The sequence below is a fragment of the Zingiber officinale genome, chromosome 10B (assembly GCF_018446385.1).
Source record: "Zingiber officinale cultivar Zhangliang chromosome 10B, Zo_v1.1, whole genome shotgun sequence".
NCBI lineage: Eukaryota > Viridiplantae > Streptophyta > Magnoliopsida > Zingiberales > Zingiberaceae > Zingiber > Zingiber officinale.
The window spans coordinates 94972424-94999981 of record NC_056005.1 but is presented as its reverse complement, the minus strand read 5'-3'; the positions used below and the strand labels follow the sequence as shown (position 1 = coordinate 94999981).

At 37.1% G+C, this 27558-nt stretch overlaps 1 protein-coding gene and 1 long non-coding RNA gene across 7 annotated transcripts; one reads left to right on the top strand and one right to left on the bottom strand.

Annotated features, from left to right (window-relative positions):
• Positions 1–65: 65 nt before the first annotated feature.
• Positions 66–27428, bottom strand: LOC122029395 (protein RRC1-like). Of its 6 annotated transcripts, none has more exons than XR_006125042.1 (8): positions 26944–27428; positions 25655–25774; positions 25417–25579; positions 24955–25067; positions 24794–24856; positions 15747–15941; positions 12675–13169; positions 12338–12597 (listed from the first exon to the last, which is right to left on the bottom strand). XR_006125042.1 is itself a non-coding variant. In XM_042588362.1 (7 exons), the coding sequence occupies exons 1-6, from the start codon at positions 27109–27111 to the stop codon at positions 15870–15872; spliced, it is 699 nt and encodes a 232-aa protein (XP_042444296.1). In that variant the 5' UTR covers positions 27112–27428; the 3' UTR covers positions 66–1175; positions 15826–15869. The 6 variants fall into 6 exon arrangements, 2 of the variants coding, with proteins under 2 accessions (XP_042444296.1, XP_042444295.1); XR_006125043.1 differs by having other exon boundaries at positions 12338–12825; positions 12918–13169; XR_006125044.1 differs by having other exon boundaries at positions 12338–12801; positions 12918–13169.
• Positions 23393–25984, top strand: LOC122029400. The gene is made up of 2 exons (XR_006125053.1): positions 23393–23456; positions 25438–25984. It is a non-coding gene; the product is annotated as an uncharacterized LOC122029400 (long non-coding RNA).
• Positions 27429–27558: the final 130 nt, after the last annotated feature.

Sequence of the window (27558 nt, the reverse complement as noted above, 5' to 3'; positions counted from 1 at the left end):
AAACCCTAACTTAGAACTTAAACACTAAACACTTAACCAAGCATCAAATTAAACACAAATTAAACTTAAACAAGGAAATGAAATGCTAGATTACTTGTTAAAACATAACAAACATTAAAATGAATATGTTCTAAGTTGTAAAAAACAGTAACAAAATGAAATAAACCCTAACCGATCAAACTCACAACCAATCCATACAAACTTCACACTCTTGCCGTCACACAAGAATGCCAAAGTTGAGAGCACCCAACTCTGGACCTCAGTGGAGCATCTCAGCTGCGTCTCAGTTCAAGGAGTGCTCAACAGTGCCGACGGACCACCCCCGACACGCTGGAAACAACCCTAAACCCAATAATGGCCGAAAATCTGGATTTCTGCAACCTCAAACTCTGAATCTGGAATGACGCTGTGGATGGTGGTGTGATGTCGGATGGAGCTCAGGAACACCGGAAGACCACCTCCAAATGTTGCTGATGGGAATCGGAGTCGCCGATTGGAAGACCACCTCCAAATCGGCGCTGGAATAGAGAAGGCCGGGAGAGAAATTCCGCCAGAGGAACCACCCAACGACGGGTCCAGATGATCGGAATGAAGCCGCCGAGAAGCTCACCGCCGAGGTCGAAGCTTGAAAGAGTTGATCGGAGAAGGAAAGGGGCCAGAATCCGGAAGAAGCCACGCACCGGGACGAAGCTGCGCGCTGTGGAGGATTGACGAAGCCTGGAAGCTACTATAGCTTCTGTTTTGTATCTGTTCCAGATCTGAACGGACGGCTGTGATTGATTTGGAGCTTGATCAACGGTGAAAAGTCACCTAAAGTCCAATCCGGAGTTACTGATCTTGATCTAGGGTCTGGATCTACTCTCCCTTAGGTCGGATCGACCAGATCTTCACTGGATGGTCTAGATCTGTCCAATATTCGATGAACGGTCCAGAATGTTTCGGGCTGGATCAACGGCTGGATGAACTCAGATCTGGATCAAAACTTCTGGATTTTCATCAATGGCTCAGATCTGCTCCTAATTAGGTCGGATGGATCAAATTCTCAACGGATAGCTCAGATCTCTCCAATCTTCAACGAACGATCCAAATCGACCCAAAGCTTGATCTTCTCGTTTAAACTCCGATTCGAGCCCAATTTCGATTCGAATAGATCCAAATCCAAGATCCTTTGATGCCTACAAAATAATAATCAAATATTAGCATCAAATAATACAAAAAATAAGATAATTTATAATTAAGTCCAAAAATAGAGACAATGCATAAAATGTGATGTAACCATGATTTAAACCTATGAAATCAATATCAAACCATGCATTTATGAATCAAAATAATACAGTAAAATCATGTTTATCAAATCCCTCACACTGAGTCTTGAACGTCCCGTGCAAGTAAAAAAAACTAAACATCATCTCCACAATAAATTCCCTAGCAATAATTAGAAGATAGTAAAAAGGAATTTAACTAAGACCATCTAAAGATTACAAACAATCATGAATACAATCCAAACAATAATCAATAGGTATGATAGTTTCAATCCAATTGAAAAATTAAGCAAGTTGCATCTCACAAGGAATTTACCTATTCTAGCTCTCACACTCAATCATGCATATAAGTGGAGCTCACTCAATGCAACTCACAACATTTCACTACCATAAGCTTGCTTATTTTCTAATTCTCCACCACTATAAACATAGCAAACATGAATAAAAAGAATTTATCAACAAAAATTGAAATGGAATCAAAAAGAACAAGTGAAGTGAATGTAGTAGGCAAAAGAAAAGAATTTAATGAAAAATTGAGAAGATGAGAGTATTGGAGGAATATACTTGATGAGTTGACCAATTTGATGTGTAAAGAGATGAATACCATTTGTTGTTACCAATTCAAAATATCAAGCTAACCTCCCCTTCAATTTGATGGCAAACAAAGAATCTTGATACTCTATCTTCCACTTGATACTCTCTTGATGTGCAAAAAAAAAAAAATTCTCACTGTTTTTGCTCTTTTTCCACTTTAATTCCAGCATTTGAACTCAAATCATCTCAAATCAACTAATGGATAAGGAATCCCTCCCCCACACTTAAAACATTGTCCGTCTCAGACAAAGGAATACATCATGCATTTGCAACTCTTTAACTATTGTTTCTTGTCTCCAATCTGCAGCTTTTCCCTTCTTTACTTTCTCTTTTTCTGTTCTTCTATTCTTTCGGAACTTAAGTTGTCAAGAGATATGATTCCAAACCTTAACTCCGGCAAAAGCTCAGATCATATCAGCAAGAAGTAGAATATCAGAACTAAACAACATTAAACAGGATTCAGAAAGTTTCAGAATTCAGATTCTGATCTGATGAAAACTGCTATAGCTGTCTCCATTTTTTTCATTTACAGCTCTTATCAGCTGAATCCAAATCCTTGAGTTTCATTGGTTCTTGTGTCTTCACTGCTGGAAAACTAGACAAACAAATTTCTGCATCTAACTGCTAAATTAAGCTGCCTCAGGTTCAGAATTTTCATCCATTGAAATTGCAGACTTCAAACCATACAAGAGTTAAACTTTAATCCTTCAATTTCAGACATCTCACCAAGCATTCAATAGATAAAAGACCAACTGTATCCTTATGTTCCAACAGCATATGATTAATTCAAATGGTTCAACAATCAAAAGTTGTGCTTATACTTCCTGCTGATAAGGAAATTGCATCCACTATTTAGCACACAAAACTGATACATAATTGCATGTTCTTCATTCAGACTTAACATTTCTGCATTTCCTGGATTCTGCAATTCCATCTTCTTCAGATATCAGAGGCTGTTCTGTGAACTCAAAAGTTTGTGTTTCTTTCTGTGTGAAATTAGTCAGAATTCTGCACATGACTTCTGATCTTCAATACAGATTTTATAATTCAAGGAAATCTCAATTTATCTCAAGAAGAATTTAGTTCTGTCAAGACTTTCATTTAAGTGCTGCAACCTTTAAGAGATGGTGTTGGAAATGGGGATAGTGGGGAACGTGGCCCATGTTCCCCACTACACATAATGGAAAGGTCCATTATACCACTAGTGGATTTCCCTATATAAAGGGGGTACGTCCAAGGCTCTCGGGGCGTGAAATCGCGAGCGTGCGACGAGAGTAAGAGGAGTACATCCAAGGCGATGGGATTTGGTTTGTGGAATTGCGGAGGGCTTTCCGACATTGTGATCGCTCTTCCGACAGCGAGTCTTCGCCACTGCCGATAGTGGATCTGCGGGAGATCGCTGTAAGTATTTACCGCATTTAATTAATTCGTCTATCATGCATTTAGAAAACATATTTACTACATTGGTATCAGAGCACGTAGTTATTTCTAAATGCTTAGAGATGAATTATAAAATCGTTGTACGGATGTTTTCTTGCTTTGTTATTGCACGTCGCTATTTTGCACGACTAAAGTGTCGTAGCATACACGCTATGCCAAATTTGTAAAATCTAGACCGCTGGATTTGCCGGTGATGACAGTTCATGGCCGTCGTTGGTATCCTGGCTGACCGGCTATGTGTTGGTGGCTAGGACAGGCAGAACCACTGTCGGCGATCTCGTCGAGCCTAAAATTGATTAGATTTTGGTACCGGAAAGGATCGACTGGCACCGGCAGAAGGTAGACATGACCGGCGACCGTGTCCGTCGCGGCGTGGGCGGTTTACGCGGTTTGATTGAAGAAGGCGGCGTGGTAACGTGTGTGGCGTGCGCAATGTGCACGATGTGCACAACGTGGGACGTGGGTGTTGCAGAGAAAACAGAGGCACAAAGTTCGGTTTTTTTTTTTTTAGGATAAGTTCTATTAAAAAAAAAAAATGAAAACGAAATTTTTTGATTTCGATCCGAACAGGTAACATGCATAGATTTTAAAGATAATTTTTTTTAAGCTTACGTGTTTAAAAAAAAAAGGATTATTTATATTATATAAATAATGCATGTTAAAATTAATTAAAATTATGATTGTTGGTCTAATTTTAATTAATTAGGTGGGTTTAAATTGGTTGGTTTATTTAGACCCGGTTCAAGTATAAATCATTAGTTGATTTAACCGAACCAATTTGATCTAAACCCGAAATCAATTTGGGTTGATTAATTGGACTTGGACCAAATATGATCAAATGACCAGATTTGTTCTATTAGGTCAGATTTGATCAAAACAATTAGATTTGTTCTAATTGGTCGGACTTAAACCAATGGACATTGGTTTGATCAAACGGACCTGAGTTTGATCAATAAGTCTGAAATTGGTAGAAATGGCCTTAGAGAAAAAGTAAAAGAACATAGGTATAAAAATCCCTGTCCAATTAGATTAGTTCTAATTAAGGACAATGGACTGAGCTTAGGATCTGGATCCCTAATCAACCGATCCAATGGGTTTGACCAATTAGATTAGTTCTAATTGTCGACTTAACTCCTGAAAATCGAGAAGATTTATTTTTTCTTGATTTATTATGTTGGTACTATGCCTGTATAAATTGAAATAAGCCGGTTTTGTACTGGTTAGTCGATTTTGTACTGACTTATTTATTTTCAATTTTTCAGATGGCTAGTCGTGATTTTCGACAACATGAGCTTTGGGAGGAGATTAAGGAGCTTGATTTCGACCCTGTTCAAGGACTCGGATGGCTTATTGGTCGGCTCGATCGGTTGTTCTGGAAACTCGAGCGAGAAGAATTTCCAGTAGAAGACACACACAGAAGATTTGCTCTAGTCTATTCACTGCCAGAAAACCTTAGGCAGATAGCATTCCAACTTTGGGATGATTATGATGGACACATCTCGTATTCAGAGATGTGTCTCTATTGGGGTCCTGAAGACCCAGAGGAGGATCCAGATGAATCTGAAGAGGATTCAGAAGATCCTGAAGATCCTCCAGGGGAGGATCCAGAAGAATCTGAAGAGCATTCAGAAGAGCCTGAAGATCCAGAGGAAGATCCAGAGGATCTGGGAGAGTGTGTGTGGGAACCAATTGAAAATCATGAAGCTGTCCTGCCTGGGATTACTCCAAAAGAGTCCAGGCTGAGAGGGATTATTTTGGTCACTGCACTAGTGTCTGTCATAGTGGGAGTGGTAGTTGCCTATCTAGTTTATTAGAGTTCTGTTATTTTTATTGTCATTTTGTATGAACAATAGTTAGTCCATTTCATTCATGTCAGTTGGTTATATGTTAACAATTTACAGCATAATTTTATATTAATGATATGTTCATTTATTTATGCTGTTTGCTTGACATGATGCATGATTAGTTCATGATGTATTAAATGATTAGTTCATTTAATTAAAAAAATATGATATATTAAATGATTAGTTCATTTAATTAATGAATTCATGATATTAAATGATTAGTTCATTTAATTAATGAATTCATGATATTATAAATGATTAGTTCATTTGTTGGGATGTATGTAATAGAATTGATTAATATTAATTTGATTGGTCATACGGATGATGAGTGAAAACATAGTTATCACTTGATTTTGTAAACCAACTCAAAGTAATATTAAGTCAATCATAAATTGCATACATATGATATACACTAAATTCTAAATAATTTGTTTATTTATGCTAGATTATGGCAACCAAAAACATAATAGCTGAACTCAACAAAGGTGAAAAACTTAATGGGGATAACTACAAGATCTGGCACCTCAAGATACAATATGTACTTGAGGAACAAGAAGTTCTAGAGGCAGTAAATCAGGTTATGGAAGTACCTGTAGATGGTCCCACTGCACAACACAGACGAGATCTTGATGCCTATAAGGCATGGAAGAAAAAGGACTCCACTGCAAAGGGTATATTGATTAGTTCAATGGTAGACGACCTAGCTTTTGAATATGAGTCATATCTTACGGCTCATGAAGTATGGGTTGCCCTTAAAGAAAAATACAGTGGAGTAAGTCTGAGCAAGCTTCGACAGCTGACAATTAAATTTGACAGCTACAAAAAGCGTCCGAATATGTCAATGGTTCAACACCTCAGGGAGATGTCGAACATGATTCGGGAGCTTAAAACTGCTGGTCATGAGTTGACTGATGAACAACAAGTTCAAGCAGTTATTCGTTCACTTCCAGATTCTTGGGAGACCATGAAGCAGACCTTAACTCACAGTGAGAGTATCAAAACTTTCATTGATGTCTCACATCATGTAGAATTGGAAGCGGAGAGAGTTGAATCCACAAGGATTTCTGGACAAGCCTATGTGGCTGTAGGCTCTGCAGGATCATATGGATCCAAGAAAAAGAAATGGTTCAAGAAAGGGAAGGGAAAGAAGAAGGAAGCTGCTGGTGTGGGACAGGGCCCAATCAAGAAGATAGTCAAGAAGACTGGAAATAAACCTAAAAACAAGTTGACTTGTTTTAACTGTGGCAAAAAGGGCCACTTTGTTCGGGAATGCACTGAGCCGAAAAAGGTAAATCCAAGTGTGTCTTCTTTTCAAGAGTATTTTGTTGCTAGTTCAGTGTTGTTAGCTGATTCTTATCCTTTGTGGATTATAGATTCGGGAGCAACCAACCATGTAGCTCGGGAACGAGTTACATTTGTTGAATAAATGGATCTATGTGGGAAATAATGCAAGAGTTGAAGTCAAGAGTTGGCGCTTGCAAACTCAACCTACGTGGTGGTAGAGTTTTATTTCTACATGATGTTCATTATGCTCTCGAAATTCGACGGAATCTTGTTTCAGTTACGTGTCTTCTTGATTTAGGGTATTGTATTAATTTTTACGGTAGATGCGTTGAACTTAAGATTAACTCACTGTCAATCGAATATGGTGTTTTAACAAATGGTTTTATGGTTCTTGATGTAGAACCGTATGTCAATTATGCTATTGATGGTTGTTTTTCAAACATTGCTTTAACTAGTGATGCAGATATAACTAATGAGGTTTGGCATGCTAGATTAGGACACATAGGACAAGAACGTATGAATCGATTAGCTAAAGAGGGTCTATTGGGCACTCGAGCTAAGATTCAATTGTCTATATGTGAGCATTGTCTTGTTGGAAAAGCAACTAGGAAACCATTTGGTAAGGCTATTAGATCTGAATCAACATTGCAGTTAATTCATTCGGACATTTGTGGTCCAATGAATGTGAAGGCTAGACATGGAGCTTCCTATTTCATTACATTTATTGATGATTTCTCTAGGTTCGGTCATGTGTATTTGATTTCTCACAAATCCGAAGCATTAGATTGCTTCATTCGTTATATGAACGAAGTTGAGAATCAAACGGAACGTAAAGTTAAGACTTTACGCACTGACCGTGGTGGGGAGTATTTGTCAGATATGTTCAAGACAATATGTAATGATAGAGGGATTATTAGACAGCTGACAATCCCTGGAACTCCACAGCAAAATGGGGTAGTTGAAAGAAGAAATAGGACTCTTCTTATGGTTAGGTCTATGATGACGCAAGCTAATTTGCCAATTTCCTATTGGGGAGATGCATTATTAACTGCAGCCTATATACTTAACAAAGTGCCTTCAAAGTCAGTTCCATCTACCCCATATGAACGTTGGACAGGCAGAAAACCAGATTTGAGTAATCTGAGACCCTGGGGGTCAGCTGCTTATGTTCATGATAATTCTCACAAGTATGGAAAACTGGGGCCTAGAGGTAAGAAATGTATCTTTATAAGATATCATAAGACCTCCAAAGGTTATGTTTTCATAGGTGAGCAACTAGATGGAACCATCTCCGAAATAGACTCGAGAGATGCGACTTTTCTCGAAACAGAGTTCCCAATCAGAGGTAATGTTGATAAAAATGTTCCTCTATTTGAGGAGGATGAAATATTATCAACAAGAGAGGTGTCAAAAGGGATACCTGAGTCTAGTCAACCGAGTGGGAGTGATATGCCGAGTCATGAGTTGACTTCTCAACAGCCCAACTTACGGAGAAGTGTTCGTAAGATCAAACCTAAGAAGAGGTTTGATATTGAGAATGAGGCATTGGTTACACTTCCAATTGACGACGACGAGCCTCAATCCATTGAGGAAGCATTGGGATGTAGAGTTAGAGAAAAATGGAAAGCTGCAATGGTTGAAGAGATGGAGTCCATGATTCAAAATCATGTTTGGGACTTAGTCGATCTTCCTCCGGGCCGAAGGGCTATTGGGAATAAATGGATTCTCAAAATAAAGAGGAAAGCAGATGGATCGATTAACAGATACAAAGCTCGTTTAGTTGCAAAAGGATATACCCAAATGGAGGGTATTGACTTTGAAGAGACATTTTCTCCCGTAGTGAAATTTGTATCAATAAGAGTTATTTTGGCCTTTGTGGCACATTATGACTTAGAATTACATCAAATGGATGTAAAAACCGCTTTCCTTAACGGTGATCTTGACGAAGAAATCTATATGGTTCAACCAGAAGGTTTCATTGCTGAAGGCCAAGAGCAAAAAGTATGTAGACTTAGAAAGTCTATATATGGGCTAAAGCAAGCGTCAAGACAATGGAACATAAGATTTAACGAAGTCGTTTTATCTTATGGTTTCGAGATGATCAATGAGGATCATTGTGTTTTCTTGAAAAGGGAAAAAGGAAAATATGTCATTTATCATTATATGTTGATGATATCTTGATGGAAATGACATAGGATATGTGAATGAAGTCAAGAAGTGGTGTCATCACAATTTGATACAATGGATATGGGAGAATGAATACATCTTAGGGTGAAGATCATGAGAGATCGTCCTAAAAGACTTTTCACACGCTACAAGAGTCTTATATAAATAAGATGTTACATCATTTCGGATGTCTAATTGCAACATATAACATACACCTATTGTGAAAGGTCTGTGTTGAGCAAGAGTATGTGTCCTAAAACTCGGAGGAAATAGCTGAGATGAATAAAAACCATATGCCAGTGTTATTGGTAGTTTGATGTACACTATGTTGTGTACACGTCCGATATCGCTATGTTGTGGGCTTGGTTAGTCGCTTCCAGTCAAACCCATGACCGAGACACTGGAAGGCGATAAAAGGATATTCAGATATCAAGTCGACAATGATTATTGTCTCTTTTCAAGGATCGATATGAGTCCGAGAGGTTATTCGGACGCAGTTAGGCGGGAGACGGATGATAGAAAATCCACATCGCTATGCATTCTTGCTAAATGGTGGTGCCATCTCATAACAGCAAGAAATAAGCTTGTGTAGCTTTTATGGGCGAATATGTGGCATGTTCGGTGCAAGAAGCAACTGGTTGAGGAGGTTTCAAGCATCGAAAATTCGAGGATAGTGGAAGTCCAAGAATCGCTCATCGTGATCAGTGCAATAGCTTTTTCAAGGATCCCAAATATCATAGCAAAGGCAAGCATATAGAAATTAAATATAATTTTGTAAGGGATATTGTGGCTAAAAGAAAAGTCATTCTTGAGTATGTCCCTACACGTGTTATGCTTGCAGATCCTTTTACTAAGCCAATGACTAAAGAGTCATTTAAAGAACATGTAAAGTCTTTGGGACTTCGTAGAATGTAACAATATTGAAATAACAATCAGACTTTGTGTTATGATTGTGTCATTTGCCATAATTTATTCAGTGTATATGTTGTATTTGTTACATTCATGTAAGATCTCGGTGAGCATGTTGGCAGGTGGAGATTGGTCCACTCACATGGACAATCATCTCTGTTTGTTAAGTACAAATAGGGATAAGACCGTTACTTATGAAACAACTTACGTAGCTGAAATTATGAAATTAGAGACAGATTCATAAGTTGAGGTCGCCTTGATAATTGTGTCGAGATGAGATCATTTATGTGTAAATAATGATCGAAGTAAATGAACCCACCATTTACTAAACCTGTTGAAAGCCAGATTAGAATTCATATGTTGAATTCAGGATTAGACGTTAGGTATGTCTAGATCGAAATCTGTACGATGTTAAATTTGAAGACAACATGCACTCTTTTTAGTAAAGAGAATAACATCGTAGCATGTGATTCATACCACATGTGCTATTGCGACAATAAAGGTAGTAGGAGAATGAATCCCTATTTCTCTACTATGTGAGACCTTTGAGATTATATGTTAATCTCAATTTTTTGCCTTAGTGACTATTTAGCTGTCTACTTGAAGTTTTAATCAGTGTCTGCTACTTTAGCGTGTATCCTATGGCTATGTATGATTCGGTCTATGGAGCATAACTAGGAAAGCGACTGATTAAAATGAATTGATTCTAGCTAAAAAGGAAGATTAAATATATTTACATCTTTTGTTGTTATTCACTGGTCGACCCATTTCTGTTATGTACGGAAATGAATGTGAATATTGGATATGGAATATGCTCATGACATAATGGTCATTATAAGGGATTAGAGATGTTCATATCGATGTAAATGAAAATTATTTAATCTGGGTAAATAGCAAGACATGGATATCTTCAAGATAATGGCTATGTGTCACTTGAAGATTGGATGGATCCTGGATAAAGGCTATGTGCCACCAGGAAAGTGGCTAAGTGTCATAAAGAGTGTGTCTCTAATTTATTTGAGTAGCTAAGTAAAGTGTAACAACTTTATTAGCATTGATTACTCAAAGAGCGGCTAAGTCAAGGTGTAACAATCTTCTTAGCAACTATCGCTCAGTGTGCTTGCTGTCGCACGAACCATTTTCTCTAAGTATGGATTGGATGTTCTCATATGGTATATGTGACCAAACTCTCTAATAGTCTATGTGACTTATTAAGTCTTTGTGACTTACCTGAATGAACTAGTCTTAGTGACTTACCTTGGACGAGTGGGAGATGTTGGAAATGGGGATAGTGGGGAACGTGGCCCATGTTCCCCACTACACATAATGGAAAGGTCCATTATACCCCTAGTGGATTTCCCTATATAAAGGGGGTACGTCCAAGGCTCTCGGGGCGTGAAATCGCGAGCGTGCGACAAGAGTAAGAGGAGTACATCCAAGGCGACGGGATTTGGTTTGTGGAATTGCGGAGGGCTTTCCGACATTGTGATCGGTCTTCCGACAGCGAGTCTTCGCCACTGCCGATAGTGGATCTGCGGGAGATCGCTGTAAGTATTTACCGCATTTAATTAATTCGTCTATCATGCATTTAGAAAACATATTTACTACAGATGGAATCCTGATTGCTGCAAAATCAACATGAAAAATTGGCACTAAACAGGGTTCCAACTTCAGCATTCCAGAAATCCAAATTTCAAATGAGTTTCAAATTAAATCATTAAGAGTTCAGCTTTAATTTAGTTTGCTACTGATCAGGAAAAGCTTGAAGATTTGGCACGAGCAGTATTTATAGTTCCTTCATGTTCTGCAGGGTTTTTTTTTTTGTTCTCTCTTCTGCTTCGTTTCTTCTCACAATTCAATATCCAGAAGTCAGCCAATTCCAAACTTAGCTCTTCTCCAACCAACTCTCCCTATCGCCATCTTGCACTTCTCTGAGAATTTTCAGAATTTAATTGACAAACAGATTTTTTTTTTCTGCATCAAGAATCCAGAATTCAGCTTCACAGAGTTAATGCTTCCAAAGAAAGTTTCAGAATTAGCAATCTGAAAGTCTTTCAGCATAAGACTTGTAAGGTTAAGCCTATTCGAGAATCTCATTTAACACTAAATAAACAAGATATTAAACTCCAAACCAAGCCGAGCAGACACATCTGTTGGGGTTGCAAGGTTACAAACATAGTCCCATATTGGAAACACATGGGAAAGATCATGGGTTTATAAGAGAAAAGATATCTCCATTGGAATGAGGCCTTTTGGGTAGAGCCCAAGAGCAAAACCATGATGGCTTAGGCCCAAAGTGGACAATATCATGTTATTGTGGAGATATCTAAATTCTTTTCGATCCAACAAGTGGTATCAGAGCCCGGACTGCCAGAAGGTTTAACCGCCGACTGTGCACAAGAGCTATGGTCTGATTGAACCATGTGGGTACAATATTGACCTCAAACAAAGGAAGTGGAGGCTCCTATGTTCGGATCAAGAGGACCAGACACCAGGCAGGAAGTCCTAGTTGCGACTAGGCAAGGAAGTCCTAGTAGGTCGGGTGGACCGAGGGGCAGGAAGACCTGGTGGGTCGAGGATCGGACGTGGGAAGCCTATGGTCCTTTGTTTGAGGGGGGGATTATTGGGGTTGCAAGGTTGCAAACATAGTCCCATATTGGAAACACATGGGAAAGATCATGGGTTTATAAGAGAAAAGATATCTCCATTGGAATGAGGCATTTTGGGTAGAGCCCAAGAGCAAAACCATGAGGGCTTAGGCCCAAAGTGGACAATATCATGTTATTGTGGAGATATCTAAATTCTTTTCGATCCAACAACATCAACCATAATCGGCACAACACTTGTTTCAAACAAATCACACCAATTCTGAATTCAGATTCAACTACAGTTTAAGAATCTGCTAGACTTTTAATTTCAATTCTGCAACTCATGAAATTATATCTGATTTGCTTGAGGTGTACAATGGGCAGTAAATAAAGGCAGGATTCTATATCAGACATTTAGATCTGCATTTTCTGGATAAACATCAAATTCAGACAGCAAGAACTTGATGGGTTTAATTCATCACTCTTTTCCTTTTCTAATCTCCTCCAGTCCTGCAATTCAGAACAAAAATCAGACTGAAAACAGAAACAATTGAACTAGGCTGATTCTGAATTTTTTTTCCTTGCACCATGCACTAGGCTGATCAGTTCATTTCTGACGTGCTAGATTCTTCCATACATATTAAGCTTTACAGCAGCAACATCTGAAATCGACAGTGGCATCAACACCTTGCCCTTTCCTTTCCTCTATAGCTTCTGGATTTGTAGTTCAAGTGCAATCTATTTAGAATTAACCAGGATTCAACCAAAGTAGCAAGAGATTAAACTCATGAATTCAGATTCATGATTCAATTCTGAAAATCTGCACTCACAATTTCTCAGAGTTTGCCTACTGTCCAAATTCAGCACTGCCCAGATTCAGCAATTCATTTCTGCTTCTACAATTGAAAATTTTCTGCTTCATTTCATTGTCTCTGCATTTCTTCTGAAATAGCAACAGCAATTGCAGAAAACAATCAACCCAAATGTAAGCATCACCCTAGTGCGATCTCATGGCAATTTCATCCACTAAGTGAATTAAGCAAACACCAGCAGATGATTACAGGTTGCTAGGAGGAAACCACCTACAACACAAAGCTTTCTATGATTATTACCACTGCCCTCCCTGTTTCAGAATAGCTTCAAGCTATACAGAATTATAGAAACAATACAAAAGGCAAAGGAAGGAGCATAGTAGCAAACAAGAACTACCAAAAGTTTGGATCTTCATACAAAAACTAGCACACACAAACAAGAAAACTGCAGCTCCTATTCCAGCAATCCAATTTCAGAATTCAAAATTCAAAATCAGAATTTCAGATTTAAAGCTTAAGTTTCAACAGCTCAGAAATCAATTCCAGCAATACGAATTCAGGTTCTTTTTCCTACTGATTCATTTTCCTGAATTCATTGGCATGGTCTCACTTGTAGTCTGTTGCAGATGGAAGCTTACTTTTGCACCCGAATGGAAAATACTAAGATTCATTTAGCAATCCAGCTACTCCTGAATCTTCAGTTTCAAAAATTAGGGAATGCATAATTATCATCAAGTTTCTGCATAATTATCAGATGTGCAGTGAAGTAATGAATTCAGCTCAGTAATTTCAGAATTTAGCTTCAATCAGAAAACTGGAAATTAAATTCCAGTTCAGAATTCTAAAAATCCAGTGTATAAGAAATACTAATCCAGTAAATTAGTGCAGACTTTTGGTTCACAATTTGCTACCTTTTGATGTCTTGAAATTTTGATATTTTGGACAAACTACCAATATTCATAACATATCAATGCTCAGCTAACCAGAAATCCCTCTCTGCATTTCTGAACTGACTACTTCAGTTAGACATTTCAACCACTTCTAGATTTAGCATTACAATTCCAAGATTCAAATTGCATTTCTTAAATCTGTTGCTCGAGACTTCTTCACTAATTAACCACCGTTTGTTACTGGAAATACAAGATCTTCACTTAAGTACTGCAATGATTTGAAGTTTGTTGACAAAATTTTGGCACACACTTGATACACAATTAAAACTGAATTATGTTTTGTTTCTTGCTGCCCTTACTGGATTCTGCATTTAACTCCCAATTACAGCCTCTAAAACTTGTTTCTTCATTGCATTAACTCCTGCTCCTTGAAAAATGGTTTCTTTTTGTGTAATTCAGAAAACATTACTTTCATTTCCATTTCCATCAACAGATTCCTAACCTTCAGCTTCCTATTTCCACTTTTCAACAGCAGATTTTTTTAGAAATCTGTTGCTTCAATTTGTAGAAGACATAGAAATACAAGAATACCATTTCATATTGTACTACTTTATTTGAAAATGAAATTTATAACAATTGGTTTACAAAGGTTGAATAAATGATAGAAGAGGGGCTTTTTCTTTATCTAGTTGAAGATATTAAAAGCCTTAGAAGTTGGAACAAAATAACACTCTCCCTAATAATCTATTAGTAATTTCGTTTAGGCTACCTACCCCCAAAGCATAAACTGAAGGATAGAGCCTAATCTATACACTCTATACCAAGTATAGTCTGACCCCAAAACATATAGCAACTTAACTTAGGGTATATTTCTTTACATTATTTTACACTGGCCAACTTCAGCATCATTTTTTTGATTAGGATAGCACTTACCTCTGAAGTTGAAACTATTGGGTATATTTCTTTACATTTCCAAATGATTCCATATGCCAAATAGGAAGTTCTAAGATCTCAGTATGTTTCAGTAATAGTATCAAGCCAGAATGATACATTAAAGTATTGACTAGTCTGGTGTACCCTGAGATACTTCAGTGTTACCAACAGTCTTGCTTGACACAGAGGAAGTGGAGGATAAGAGGAAGGAAAAGATTAAGCTGAGAGCAGATGGAAAAGAAGAAGAGGGGCAGCAAAGGCACTTGGTAGGATAAGAATCATTTATTTATCAAATTAATAATACTGGATTATATTAATGAATTTTCATGTTACAACTATTCTTAATTTATTTATATTCACTAAAAATATTTATTAATAAAATTAATAAATAAAACAATGATCATTAATAAAATCATATATACTAACATAGGCTTACTAAGATTATTAAAAGTCCTGAATAAAATAAGATTATTGATTATATTAATGTTATAGGCTTTAGTTGGATTCTCAACTACATCAAAATCAATTTTATCTGAAGGAAGTAGGGGTTGCAATCCCTGCTGATCCAAGTAAGGATTTTTATCTTCTCACTTGATGAATAGTAACTCAGAGAGAGAGAGAGAGAGAGAGTGGCAGATTGGGAGTGATAGCAAGGATAACAGCAAGCTGCAGCAAGGATGAGTAATTCAAACTTCGCCTAGCACAGCAGCCCTTTGCATGGGGCAAGGGTTCAAGTCACTAGCAAGGCACTATGTACACGCTAGGGCTCAACCCGTGACCTATTGCTGCAGCTTGTTGATATTGATTGCATTTCAGGTAGAGGACACACACCAAAGCAATTTACAAATGGATTCTACCAGATTTAGTTAATCAAGCGAAGAGGACTTCAAACAAAGTTGTAGAGCAAGTTAGTGTAGGATCTCTTCTTCCACCAAAAACATACTCATCCAACTACTATGTCGGGATAATTTAGCTAAGTATATAATCAAAATCTGGCTAGCCAAAGAGTAGGGAAAATATAAACCTGGGCAAAGGAGTAAAGTCTCCAGACATAGTATGTGTGTTCCTTTAATCGAAGATCAAAGAGTCAAAAAGTGCATTACCACGGCCCTGCTCCATTACAGCTTGTTCAAAAGCACATCCACCGTCAAGAACATACAATGCCATTGTGTCGATCAGGAGTCACAACCACAATGTCTGGAATATTTGGGGTAAGAACCTAGAATGAAAAAAATAAATAAATATAATTACAAGGTTTCTTTCTGAAGGGAAAGCTAATAGTTTTAAGTAAGACAAGCATACTTTGATCCAACAAAAAATATTGCCAGAAAAATAATATTATCTACACATGAACTGATAAAACAATCTGGAACATGATTAAAAACGTATCTAGAGGTTGTGAACCTACAAACTAGTATGTGTAATTGTACAGGTCATTCTCCATCGTCAATAGTATAATTGTACACCTTCACATCCTTTAAGAATTTAATATGTTTCATCAGAAAGGTAACATAGAGAGTATAGATGGATACTCAGGCAAAGCTATATGAAGTAAGAAACGTCGGTAATTTAGTAAGTGCTTTAAAGTTCTTATCTAAGTTCTTATCCTTTTACTTCAATCCATCTTTTCCTTCCGCTACGATAATTTTTGGTATCAGAGCAAGGTTGTTTAGGCTTTATTAAGAAGTTGGTATTACGCAAACCAAATTAGCAAAAGAATAAGTCTTACCCTGAGAGATCATAGCGAGAGGCTTGTGAAAATCAGGCAAACACTTATGTGAACTAAGATGGTAAGGAACTGCCCTTCTTAATAATTGTTATGAACAATTTTGCTATAACCAGAAACACGACCCCCTATCGAGAAGCTTTCCAAGCAACAGATCCAATAGAATCACCAGCTGTAGGGTTTGCAAAACCGAGTGACTATCAGGGAGCCAATTCCTCGTTAGCCACTATTATCAAGCAAAATAATACCCAAATACAATTGCTAGTCCAAATCTCTGAAAAATTAGAAGAAATTCAAACTAGCCTCTCTACTCTTGAGCGATCAAAACAAAAATCTCAACAACCTTTACCTGAAGACATTATCACAAAACTTCAAAACCTTTCTTTAGGAAGTTCGAGTAAGCCAAAAGAAACGGTGGGAAAACTAAGGGTTTTTAAAGACCCTTATTCTATATTAAAGCAGGAACAGGCTAAACTAAAGAAATAATGGCTCAATAGCAAACAGGAGTTAGTACTTCTCAGAGTGGCTCTATAATACAAGCGCCTTTATTTGAAGATCAAATAAGGGAATATAGACAAACCCAACGAAGGTTACACAACACCAAGAGAGCCGTACAACGCATGGGACGAAGGATTACAAGGAGACCTTCCCTTGTTTATACAATTGAACAACCGTTAGATCCACAAGCAGAATTGCAATCATCAATGACGGAGCGGACTTCCATAGTTCCAGCAAAAGTATTATATCATTCAAGAAGGGACGATGAGCATCATCGTGTGTATATGCACAGATCTGAAGAACCCCTTTTAGTAATCAACAATAATCAAGTTGACCAGAATTTTATACAGGAAGACAGTTTCCGACAACTTCAAAGAAGTCATACGCAGTACATACACTTAGGAATCCTTCAAGTACGTATTCAAACACTCCATCGACAGGAAGGAGTACTGGCACTAATTATTTTTCGAGACAACCGATGGATGGGAGACCAATCCATACTGGCTACTATGGAGGTGGACTTAACCAGAGGAAGCCAAATGGTATCTATTATTCCTGACATTATGATGACAATTAATGATTTCTACAGGAATATACAGCTATCCATCCTTACAAGAGGTTATGATAAAGGCAAGGAGGAGAGGAAAATCTTTTTATCACAAGAAGAATGGTGGGTCGCCTCTCTAATACCCCAAATACAGGTTTCGCTTATGAAATCCAAGGGGTAGTTGATTATCTCACTAGCCATGGTGTCAGGGCATTACCTGGAAGGCGCTATTCTACTACCCCATTACTGGGGCTGGACTGGTTAATACGACCAATGCAAATATGTATTCCCATGCAACCAATGGAGGTAAACAGTCGAAATTTAGTGGATGGCAGAATATCTGTTAGTTTTTCTAACTATGCTACAGCTCTAGAACAAAATGATGAAATTGAGCACGAACTTCTGGCAGTACTGAAAGAAAAAGCTATCAAAGTTAATATTGATTATGAGGATGATCCAACACAATATCCTAAAGCTTCAAATCAAGAAAGTTTTCCTTATATACTAGTTCATAAGTTAACTAGTACAGCAGTGATGATGAAAAATAAAACATCTGGAGCAGCAGGTTTTGACCTTGTCGCTGACCAAAGCATTATTATAGAACCCAGAGGACGAGCCCTAATTCCAACAGGGCTTAGCTTGGAAATTCCATGGGGAACATATGGAAGAATTGTAGCTCGATCCAGCATAGCTTGGAAACTCGGGATCGACATTGGAGCTGGAGTAATAGACTCTGATTACCGAGGTGAAATATTTGTTTTACTTTTTAATCATTCTGATGAAAGGGTTTTTATCCCACAGGGTATGGCAATAGCACAAATAATCTTTGAACAAATCATTCACCCGAATATCTATGAAGTTACTCAGCTGTCAACCACTAATAGAGGAACTGGTGGGTTCGGATCTACAGATGCTCAATCATCTGCAGGAAGGAATTCTAAAAAATCAAAATCAAAGTCTAAATATGCTACAAGACGATGGGATACCTTGGGTCAACCAAGTGGGAAATTTGACTATTATGTTAATTATGATATTCCCAAAGCTTTTCCAGATTTGGAACTACCCCCACCTTCATGGGATGACGAAGTGGTTGAGGAATCTAAACCAGATTGGAATGTGCTACTACCAAAAGAGAGACATGCGTTATCTACATTCTTGGAAGAAGAAGCTCTATCACCAAAGGAAGCATCTAAAGATCTTGCAGGGACTACAAGCCTATGGGCCTCTATACCCCGCGCCAAGGACCCTTTTGATGATTTTCCAGAGGAAGATAGTGATTTTTCATATATCCAATATTTGGCACAATTATCTCAACCAAAGGACGTAATATGAGATTCTTATGAAGACATTGGAGAATTTAGTAATCCTTTTGCCTCTGAATCTTCTCAACTTCTAGCAGCAGGCTATGAAATGGAATATCCGATATTACGGGACTTAATAAATTCCATACCAAGGGAAGAAGCAAACCAACAAATATACTCAACAAGTACAGTAGTTTCACCCTATCAACCACCTGCTGATACAGCTATGGGGTTACCTGGATATCCTCCAATAGTACAAGATGCAGGCCCAGCTACACAGCAGGCAGCCACACAGCAGCCAGCCACACAGCCCATATTTCGAAACCCAAAATTCCAGAGAAATCAAAATACTGAGATGTGGACTCTTCCTTCCGCACAACAAGGAGGGGCAATATTTGTTATACCAGAGCAGCTGGGCTTATTTCAAGATGTTTTCTCAAGATGGGAATCAATAACTTTAAATCATGTTGTTGCTCAAGGCTTTACTGATCCAGCAGAAAAGATTGAATATATGGAGAGCCTGCTAGGAGAAATGGAAAAATTAGTCTGGGTACAATGGCGAATGACATACCCTAATGAATATGATGCCCTTATTCAAGCAGCAGACGGAAGGCGAGGAACTCAAAATATACTATCCCAAATGAGAAGGGTTTTTTCATCAGAAGACCTTACACAAGGGTCAACTGTGATTCAGGATGAAGCCTACCGAGATTTAGAAAAACTCTCATGCGACAATATGAAGAATATTCTCCAATACATGAACGACTATATGCGTCTTGCATCAAAGAATGGTCGCTTATATACAGGGCCGGAATTATCAGAAAAATTATGGTTCAAAATGCCCGGAGATCTTGGTAAGCGAATTAAGGAAGCCTTTGACGAAAAATATAAGGGACTAATAGTTGGTGTTATTCTTAGGGTATTATTTGCATATAAATTTTTGTAATAGGAATGCAAAGATGCTGCTTTCAAAAGATCATTAAAAGATCTTTCCTTCTGCAGTCAAATACCCATCCTAGGGTATTATAAGGGATCAGGAGGATCAGGATTGAAGAAGTATGGCCTCCGAATGAGCAGGACTTATAAAGGAAAACCACACGATACCCATGCGCAGGTAGAAAAACGTAAGCATTTATTAAAAAAATAAGAAATGCAAATGTTATCTTTGTGGACAGGAAGGTCATTTTGCAAGGGATTGCCCAAATGATAAAAGCAGTAAAAGAGTTGCCATGTTTGAGCAACTTGATATCCCGGATGATTGTGAAATACTGTCAGTACAAGAAGGTGAAAACTTAAGTGATGCCATTTATAGTATTTCAAAAGGGGAAGAAACAAATGATCTACAAAAATCAATACAAACGACGTAGTACTCTCTGAAAATATTTTTATGCTAGGGCAAATAGATGGAGGTTACAGGCCACAATCAAAGTAACAGATCAGCAGTATGAATGTGTTGATCAATGGATAGCCAACGGGGACACTTATCCCCCACAAACAGCAAAAAGCACGGGATGCCAACCGGAAACACAAAAGAGGGCACGAATTCATTGCCCAAATTGTTTGATTACCTCATGCAATCTATGCGGTCTATATTATTTTGGACAAAAGGTACCTATATTACCTCCCTCCTCTACGCCTTTCTTCCCTAACAAATTGTTACAGGAACAACAAAAATACATTTTATGGTGTGAAATTGAGATGGAAAGGCTACAACAAGAGGTAATCTACTATAAAAAGCTTTGAGGAGCTGGTTCTGGAACATGATCTGCAGCAAGACTGTATAATCTTGCAAGCACTCATATTGAGGAAGATGATGAAGATAATATACAGCTTGCACATGTTCTCTTTACTGAAGCAACGGAAAAGATCTCGACAGTGCAAGGAGGTAAAAATCCTCGATTAGTTAAAAATCTATTGTATAATCTGCAAGTGGAAATTGATATTCCAGGAATTCCTAAGTTCACCCTAAAAGCAATCCTAGACACTGGTGCTACAACTTGCTGTGTTGATCAGCATTCAGTACCAAGAAATGCTCTTGAAGAAAATTCCTTTTTGGTACATTTTTCTGGAATTAATTCTCAACAAATAGCAAGATTGAAGCTAAAGCAAGGGAGGATGATGATCGGTGATAACAATTTCTGAATACCATACACATACAGTTTTCCTATGGTATTTGGAGACAAAATCCAAATGATTATTGGCTGCAACTTTATTCGAGCAATGAATGGGGGAGTTAGAATAGAAGGTAACATTGTTACTTTTTATAAAAATCTCACTATTGTCAATACTCTTCCAGAAGTAGATACGCAAGCAGCAGCTATTCAGGAACTAAATCTTGATGAAGAAGAATATTTACAAATAAAGGAAGTGGTTTTCTATTCTCTTGGTCAATCGTCACAAGCCTTTTCAGAACAGTTCAGACCTCTATTACAGGAGTTAAAACAACAGGGCTATATTGGAGAAAATCCATTACAGCACTGGGCCAAAAATTAGATTTTGTGCAGATTAGACATCAAAAACCCAGATTTCATTATTGAAGACCAACCTATTAAGCATCTAACGCCGACACAGAAATCTGCTTTCACCAAGCATGTAGATGCATTATTAAAACTTGGAGTTATACGACCAAGCAAAAGTCGGCATCGAACCATAGCAATTATTGTCAACTCTGGCACAACCATTGACCCAGTTACTAGAAAGGAAAAGAAAGGCAAGGAACGACTGGTCTTTAACTATAAGCGTCTTAATGATTTAACTAACAAAGACCAATATAGTTTGCCAGGAATTAACATGATTCTCCAAAAGGTTGGTACAAGTTCAATTTATTCAAAATTTGATTTGAAAAGTGATTTTCATCAGGTTGCAATGCACCCAGACTCTATAGAATCGACGACCTTTTGGATACCAAATGGGCTTTTTGAATGGCTCGTAATGCCTTTTGGCCTGAAAAATGCTCCTGCAGTTTTTCAAAGAAAAATGGACGAGTGTTTTAAAGGTACTGAAGATTTTATTGCGGTTTATATTGATGACATATTGATTTTCTCAAAATCAGAACAAGATCATGCAAAACACCTGAAGATTATGCTCTCTATATGCCAAGATAACGGGCTAATTCTTAGCCCTACCAAATTAAAAATAGCACTTCCTGAGATTGAATTCCTAGGTGCCATACTAGGAAATCAACGTATAAAACTTCAGCCTCATATTCTTACAAAAATCACGGAATTCCAAGAAGAGGACTTGATGAACAAGAAGGGGATGCGATCATGGCTGGGGATTCTTAATTACGCAAGAAATTATATTCCCAATCTGGGCAAGTTACTAAGCCCCCTTTATGCTAAAATAAGTCCCACTGGGGATAAACGCATGAATTCCCATGATTGGTTATTAGTACAGCAGATCAAAAATATAGTCAGAAATCTTCCTAATCTGGAAATTCCCCCAGAAGAAAGCTTTATTATTCTTGAAACTGATGGCTACTCTGATGGTTGGGGAGGGGTTTGTAAATGGAAACACTGTAAGTATGATCCTCAATCCTCTGAAAAGATATGTGCTTATGCAAGTGGCAAATTTTCACCCCCAAAATTAGCCATAGACGCAGAAATCTATGCTGTTATGAACTCCCTTGAGGCATTAAAGATTTATTATCTTGATAAAAAAGAGCTAGTAATCCGAACAGATTGTCATGCAATCAATTAGCTTCTTCGGAAAAACAACAACAAATAAACCTTCAAGGATCCGATGGCTTGCATTTACGGATTATATAACGGGCACCGGCATTCCCATTAAATTTGAACACATTGAAGGCAAGGATAATTTACTCGCGGATTCTTTATCTAGACTAATTACTTGCCTTACTATTTCAGAATGGCCGGAAGCAATTCTCAATGGTCTGGAATTAATCCCCCAGGCTATCCAGGAAGTCCAACAAGCACCAACACCGAAAGCAGAAATGAGTCTTTTGGAGGCAATCAACAACCACACTCACTGGTTGAACAATACCAGCAAAAACTCAAGACAAAAACATACCCTATCAGTCTTGAGGAAGATAACAGAAGACGAGAAGAATTACATCAAATACAGCAACAAATCGCGGTACAAGCACAACATGCACTGCAACAATTACGTATAATACATATGCTCAAAGTACGTGAATGTCAGTCTCTCAATACAAAAGACAATTGGTGGCATGATTGGTTACCTGTTACAAAACAAATTGATAAACAACTGGAGCAAACGGCGTATTTGCTTAGTGATGCAACACGACGCATGTCCAACTTCAAAGTTTAGAATGACTTTAAGTCGTGTCAACTTTATGTGCTGTAAAAGAGGGAATATATTCCTTCTTTAAGTCCTGTCAACTTTATGTGCTGTAAAAGAGGGAATATATTCCCTCTTTATGTCGTGTCATGTTTATAAAGTGTGCCGTATAGTATGAAGGAATATATTCCTTCTTTAGTCAGGTCAGTCAGGTCATGACACCTCATGTTATTCGTTCTTATCAGATAAGGATGATAGCCTGTCGATAGGGCCCCCACTGAGCACCCGAGGCTTTCTTCCCTGTCTATATAAGACGAAGAGAGGAGCCTTTGCAAAGCATTCAAGCCTAACTTGAGCTTTACTCAGGCAAAGCTATTTGAAGTAAGAAGCGTCTGTAATTTAGTAAGTGCTTTAAAGTTCTTATCTAAGTTCTTATCCTTTTACTTCAATCCATCTTTTCCTTCCGCTACGACAATTTTTACGGATATTTTGTTTTACAAAATTTTATTTTTTAAGTAATTTCAAGGCAGATATATGTCCCACCAACACTGATCAGTGCTTACCTTCTTCTATCATAGTGATCTTGGAACAATCAGAATACTTGAAAACAACAGTCCTGAGTACTTAAGTGTTTTTTTTTTATGACAAGAAGATCATATAGAACCTTCAACTCAAATACATCTATTAGCATTGAGTTAGATGAGGCCAATAAGTCGAATTTTCACACCCATCAGGATCAGAAAATAGCCAGAAATAGTGTTGAAATTAACTGCTAGTGCTGTAAAAGGATCAAAGTACTTAAAAACTTCTCAAGGATATATTGGTGAAATTTAACTTCTAGAGATCGTGGTTGTATCTGCAGGTTGACTTTTATTGGATGAAAATGACAGAAGATGATCAGAAGTAATATGAAAATATCAAAGAAAAAAAATCTCCACAATGTAAAAGTGAAATTTTTCTAGATATTGTGATTGTAACAGTAAGAAGCCTTGTTGCATGAAAATGACAAAGAAGAAGCGTTAGAAGTTTTGTCAGTTAGTCTTTGCGTCTAGATGCAATTAGAATGGATTGCATAGGAAAAGAATATCTGGTGTGTCCTACAAGAATAAATAATCTCACAGAGATCAGTCTTGCACAGAGAGCAAACCTCACAAAGAGGAAATTTATTAAGCGGAGATGAGATAAAATGATGAAATTGAATCTTTTTAAAAAACGAACCCCAAAAAACCATGAAATAGATCAAATTACATAAGAAAAGAAACCCAACCAGATTAATCTTCTACCAAAATTACCCTACACATCTAAACAAACCAATTACCAATTTAAGAATTACCTCAAATAACATAACATCCTAAACAAGAGAAAGTACCAAACCATTACACATCTAAAACTTAATAAATACAATAAATTCCTTAATTCACATTACTGAAGATTTTGAAGACTTTCACAATTTAGTTGTAATTTTTATAAACAGAATAAGGGATTGTTTTTTAAATGGAAAATTTATGGCTTGGTTGATCAGTAAGGAACTTTTACGAGCAGGTTAAAAGAGTTCAGCTCAAGTAGGAAATGAAGATCCAAATATAGATTACTCCAGAAATCAAAATTCAGTTAACTTCTGCATTAACTGCAACCATAGTGTTCATAAAGCACTTAAATGACAATGAAAGCAGGATCTGATACTAAGTTCCTAAAAAAAGTGAAATTGTTAGTTTAAAGTAATAGGGTAGGTTACCTACCAACTCAGAGCTTTGACTAGTAACTGGTGCACCATCAGGTCCAGATATTATAACAGTGTTGCCCTGACAATGACATAGTTAGTGATCAAGAAAGCTGATTCCAGCACAAGATGCAGCTTCCTAACTGGAAGCATTACATATAAACCTTTAAGTAAAACAACCTCCTTATTTCTGATAGCCATGTAACCAGGTGGAGGAGCAGGCAGTGCCTGCGCTGGAAGAGCTACTGATTTACCCCAGCCAATCTTCAATTCATATTCATAAACCACCACTCCTGAATCACATAATTAATAGAAATGTGAAGGAGAACAAGAAAAAATGTCTTCTACTAATTAAATTTCAGTTTTGTTATGATGAGAATAGAGCATAAATGAGTTCTGATTTTTTTTTAAAAAAATCATGATGCAAAATGTCTCAGTTGTATAAAATACAATACAAAAAAGACCATTACAAAACTGCATTTTCTAATTTAGACTATTTGATATCATATTTTTTAAATAAGTGCAAAAGAATTTTACAATACATTAAGTTTGCAAAAAAGTTGAGTGTCAAAACATGCGGCAGATAAACATGGAAACAACTAGGAACGAAATTTTATTGTTGATGATTAAAGATCGTAAAACCTTGCATTTCATCTTTGGCAGCTTGTCCATCAGCTCTATTCATGAAAGCAACAAAGCCACAATTTCTCTTCCGTCTCCGTTCTTCTGTTCGTGGCCTCATTATTTTCACACTGGCAATGTGTCCAAACCTCCCAAATGTTGTCAAAAGAAAGTTCTCGTCCACCTAACAACATAAGCAGAGTGACAACATGAAAATATATGTAATATTACTATTTGAAGACAGAAAAAGGATACCAACCTTGGGAGAGAGATTCCCAACATATAAATTTGTTGTTTGTGGATCTCCATCATCAAATGAACCTGGAAACTTGCCGCTAGGATCAAAATCTTCTGGCAACTCATCAAAATGGCTAACAGGCTGAAGAAAATAGTCAACCCAATCAAGCATGATACCCATATACACAACACAATGTAACATGTAATATGAACTATACAAATATATGTCCAATATTCATAATGAATCCTCCACTAGACCAACTCGCCCTGTATTTATTGCTTTCTTTATATTAATCTTGACCTACACATGTTTGTGATTAATAAAACAAAAAAGAAAATTTTGTTTTTTTTATATATTAATCTTGACCTACACATGTTTGTGATTAATATAGAGGAAAATAGACTGTGCTAGAGTTCCTTTAGCACGACGCTTGCAGTTAACAGTGGAATAAACCCCTTTCCCTTGTTACATTCTTTATAGCAAATAAGAGAAATTTGGCTGCTTTCCTCTGCCTCCATTTTTCATTCCTCCCATTTCGCATCTCAACAATTTATGATTCTATACATAATTCACAAGAAACACAAGAGAATAATTCTCTAGATATTTATCAAAATTAAATAAAATGTTTACAAAAAATACTGTTATATACCAAACAACATTATACAATTTGGCAGACACATGACTACATGAGGGAATTCCAAAGGATTTATATTTGGCACAAGTCAGAAAGTTAAGAGAATTGTTTTGCATCAATAAACATTGGAATCATTTTGGCATGAGTTTGGTAGGAACTGGATTTGGCTTGTGAATTAAGATGAGCAGGTGCCTTCAAACTTGTAGTGACACATCATAATCTTTGAAATTAGGAATAAATGCAGTTTGTAAAATTTAGTATCGCTTGAACTTTTAAATAGACCATCAAGATTTAAGCAGGAGTATGTCTGTTGCTGAAGAACTGAGTCCGCACAAGCAGTCGATCAATAAGTGAAAGTTTGACGTCGCCATTATGCTACTCCATGAATAAATATATTTGTGATATCCCACTAAAAAAACTTTTTCTTTGTTCAGAACTCCACACATGATGGAATCCAATGAACTAAATGGCAAAATCCAACATGTTGATCATTAAAATTTCCAGTATAATCTCTCTAACCACTTGTTTTCAAGATAATAAGTGAAAGATATGATGTTCCTCACAGAAGCTACAATCTTATCGGTAAAACCATGCATTGTAAAAAGTGTCATTAAGAAATGGCAAAAGAATTTGGAGATTCATTGTCCTGAAACTATGACTGCCAACTCATACTAACCTTTTCCTCAAGTTCTCTTCCATGAGATGGAGGTGGCAGAAAAGATGGCACATACCTGTCAAAGAATAATGACATCAAGAATACATTTGATACACAACTATAGGTCCTTGTACAATGTGATGACAAGAACTTAGCAATGCCACACAATAAACGTACATACAATGTCATCTTTTAAAGTAGTAAACGCTAAAGACAGTAGATAATCATTAGTTTAGAAAGGTTTGTGGCCATTAGTGTCGTATTCATCTATTTCTGATGTGTCATGAAAAGGAAGCAGTTGGAATCAAAGAGAGGAAGACAAAGTGATGATGGATACCTTTTTCTCTTGTATCTTCTGACGTAAACTTTCCCTTATGCTTTTATATTTCTATAAACCTAACTTATTTTTTAATCTTAATGGGCACCCAATTGGTGGTCTAGCTGCTGGGTACATCTATTTCCAAAGCAGGGCCGGCACAAGGCATAGGCTTTAATGGCCTATGCCTAAGGCATTTATTATATTAGGGCCCATCAGATTTCATATATATATATATATATATATATATATATATATATATATATATTAATTTAAAAATATATGAAGTTGTATATTAAATATTTAAACTTATGGCTAAA

Bases quoted from the DNA above. Each gene is read 5' to 3' on its own strand.
- LOC122029395 (XM_042588362.1), bottom strand. From the start codon at position 27,111: ATGACATTGTATGTACGTTTATTGTGTGGCATTGCTAAGTTCTTGTCA. The intron at 24,857-24,954 runs GTTGTTTTACTT...TGTCATTGTCAG, and splicing joins TGGCTATCAGAAATAAGGAG to GGCAACACTGTTATAATATC. The intron at 15,942-24,793 runs GTAGGTAACCTA...TTTTCATTCTAG, and splicing joins CTAGTCAAAGCTCTGAGTTG to GTTCTTACCCCAAATATTCC.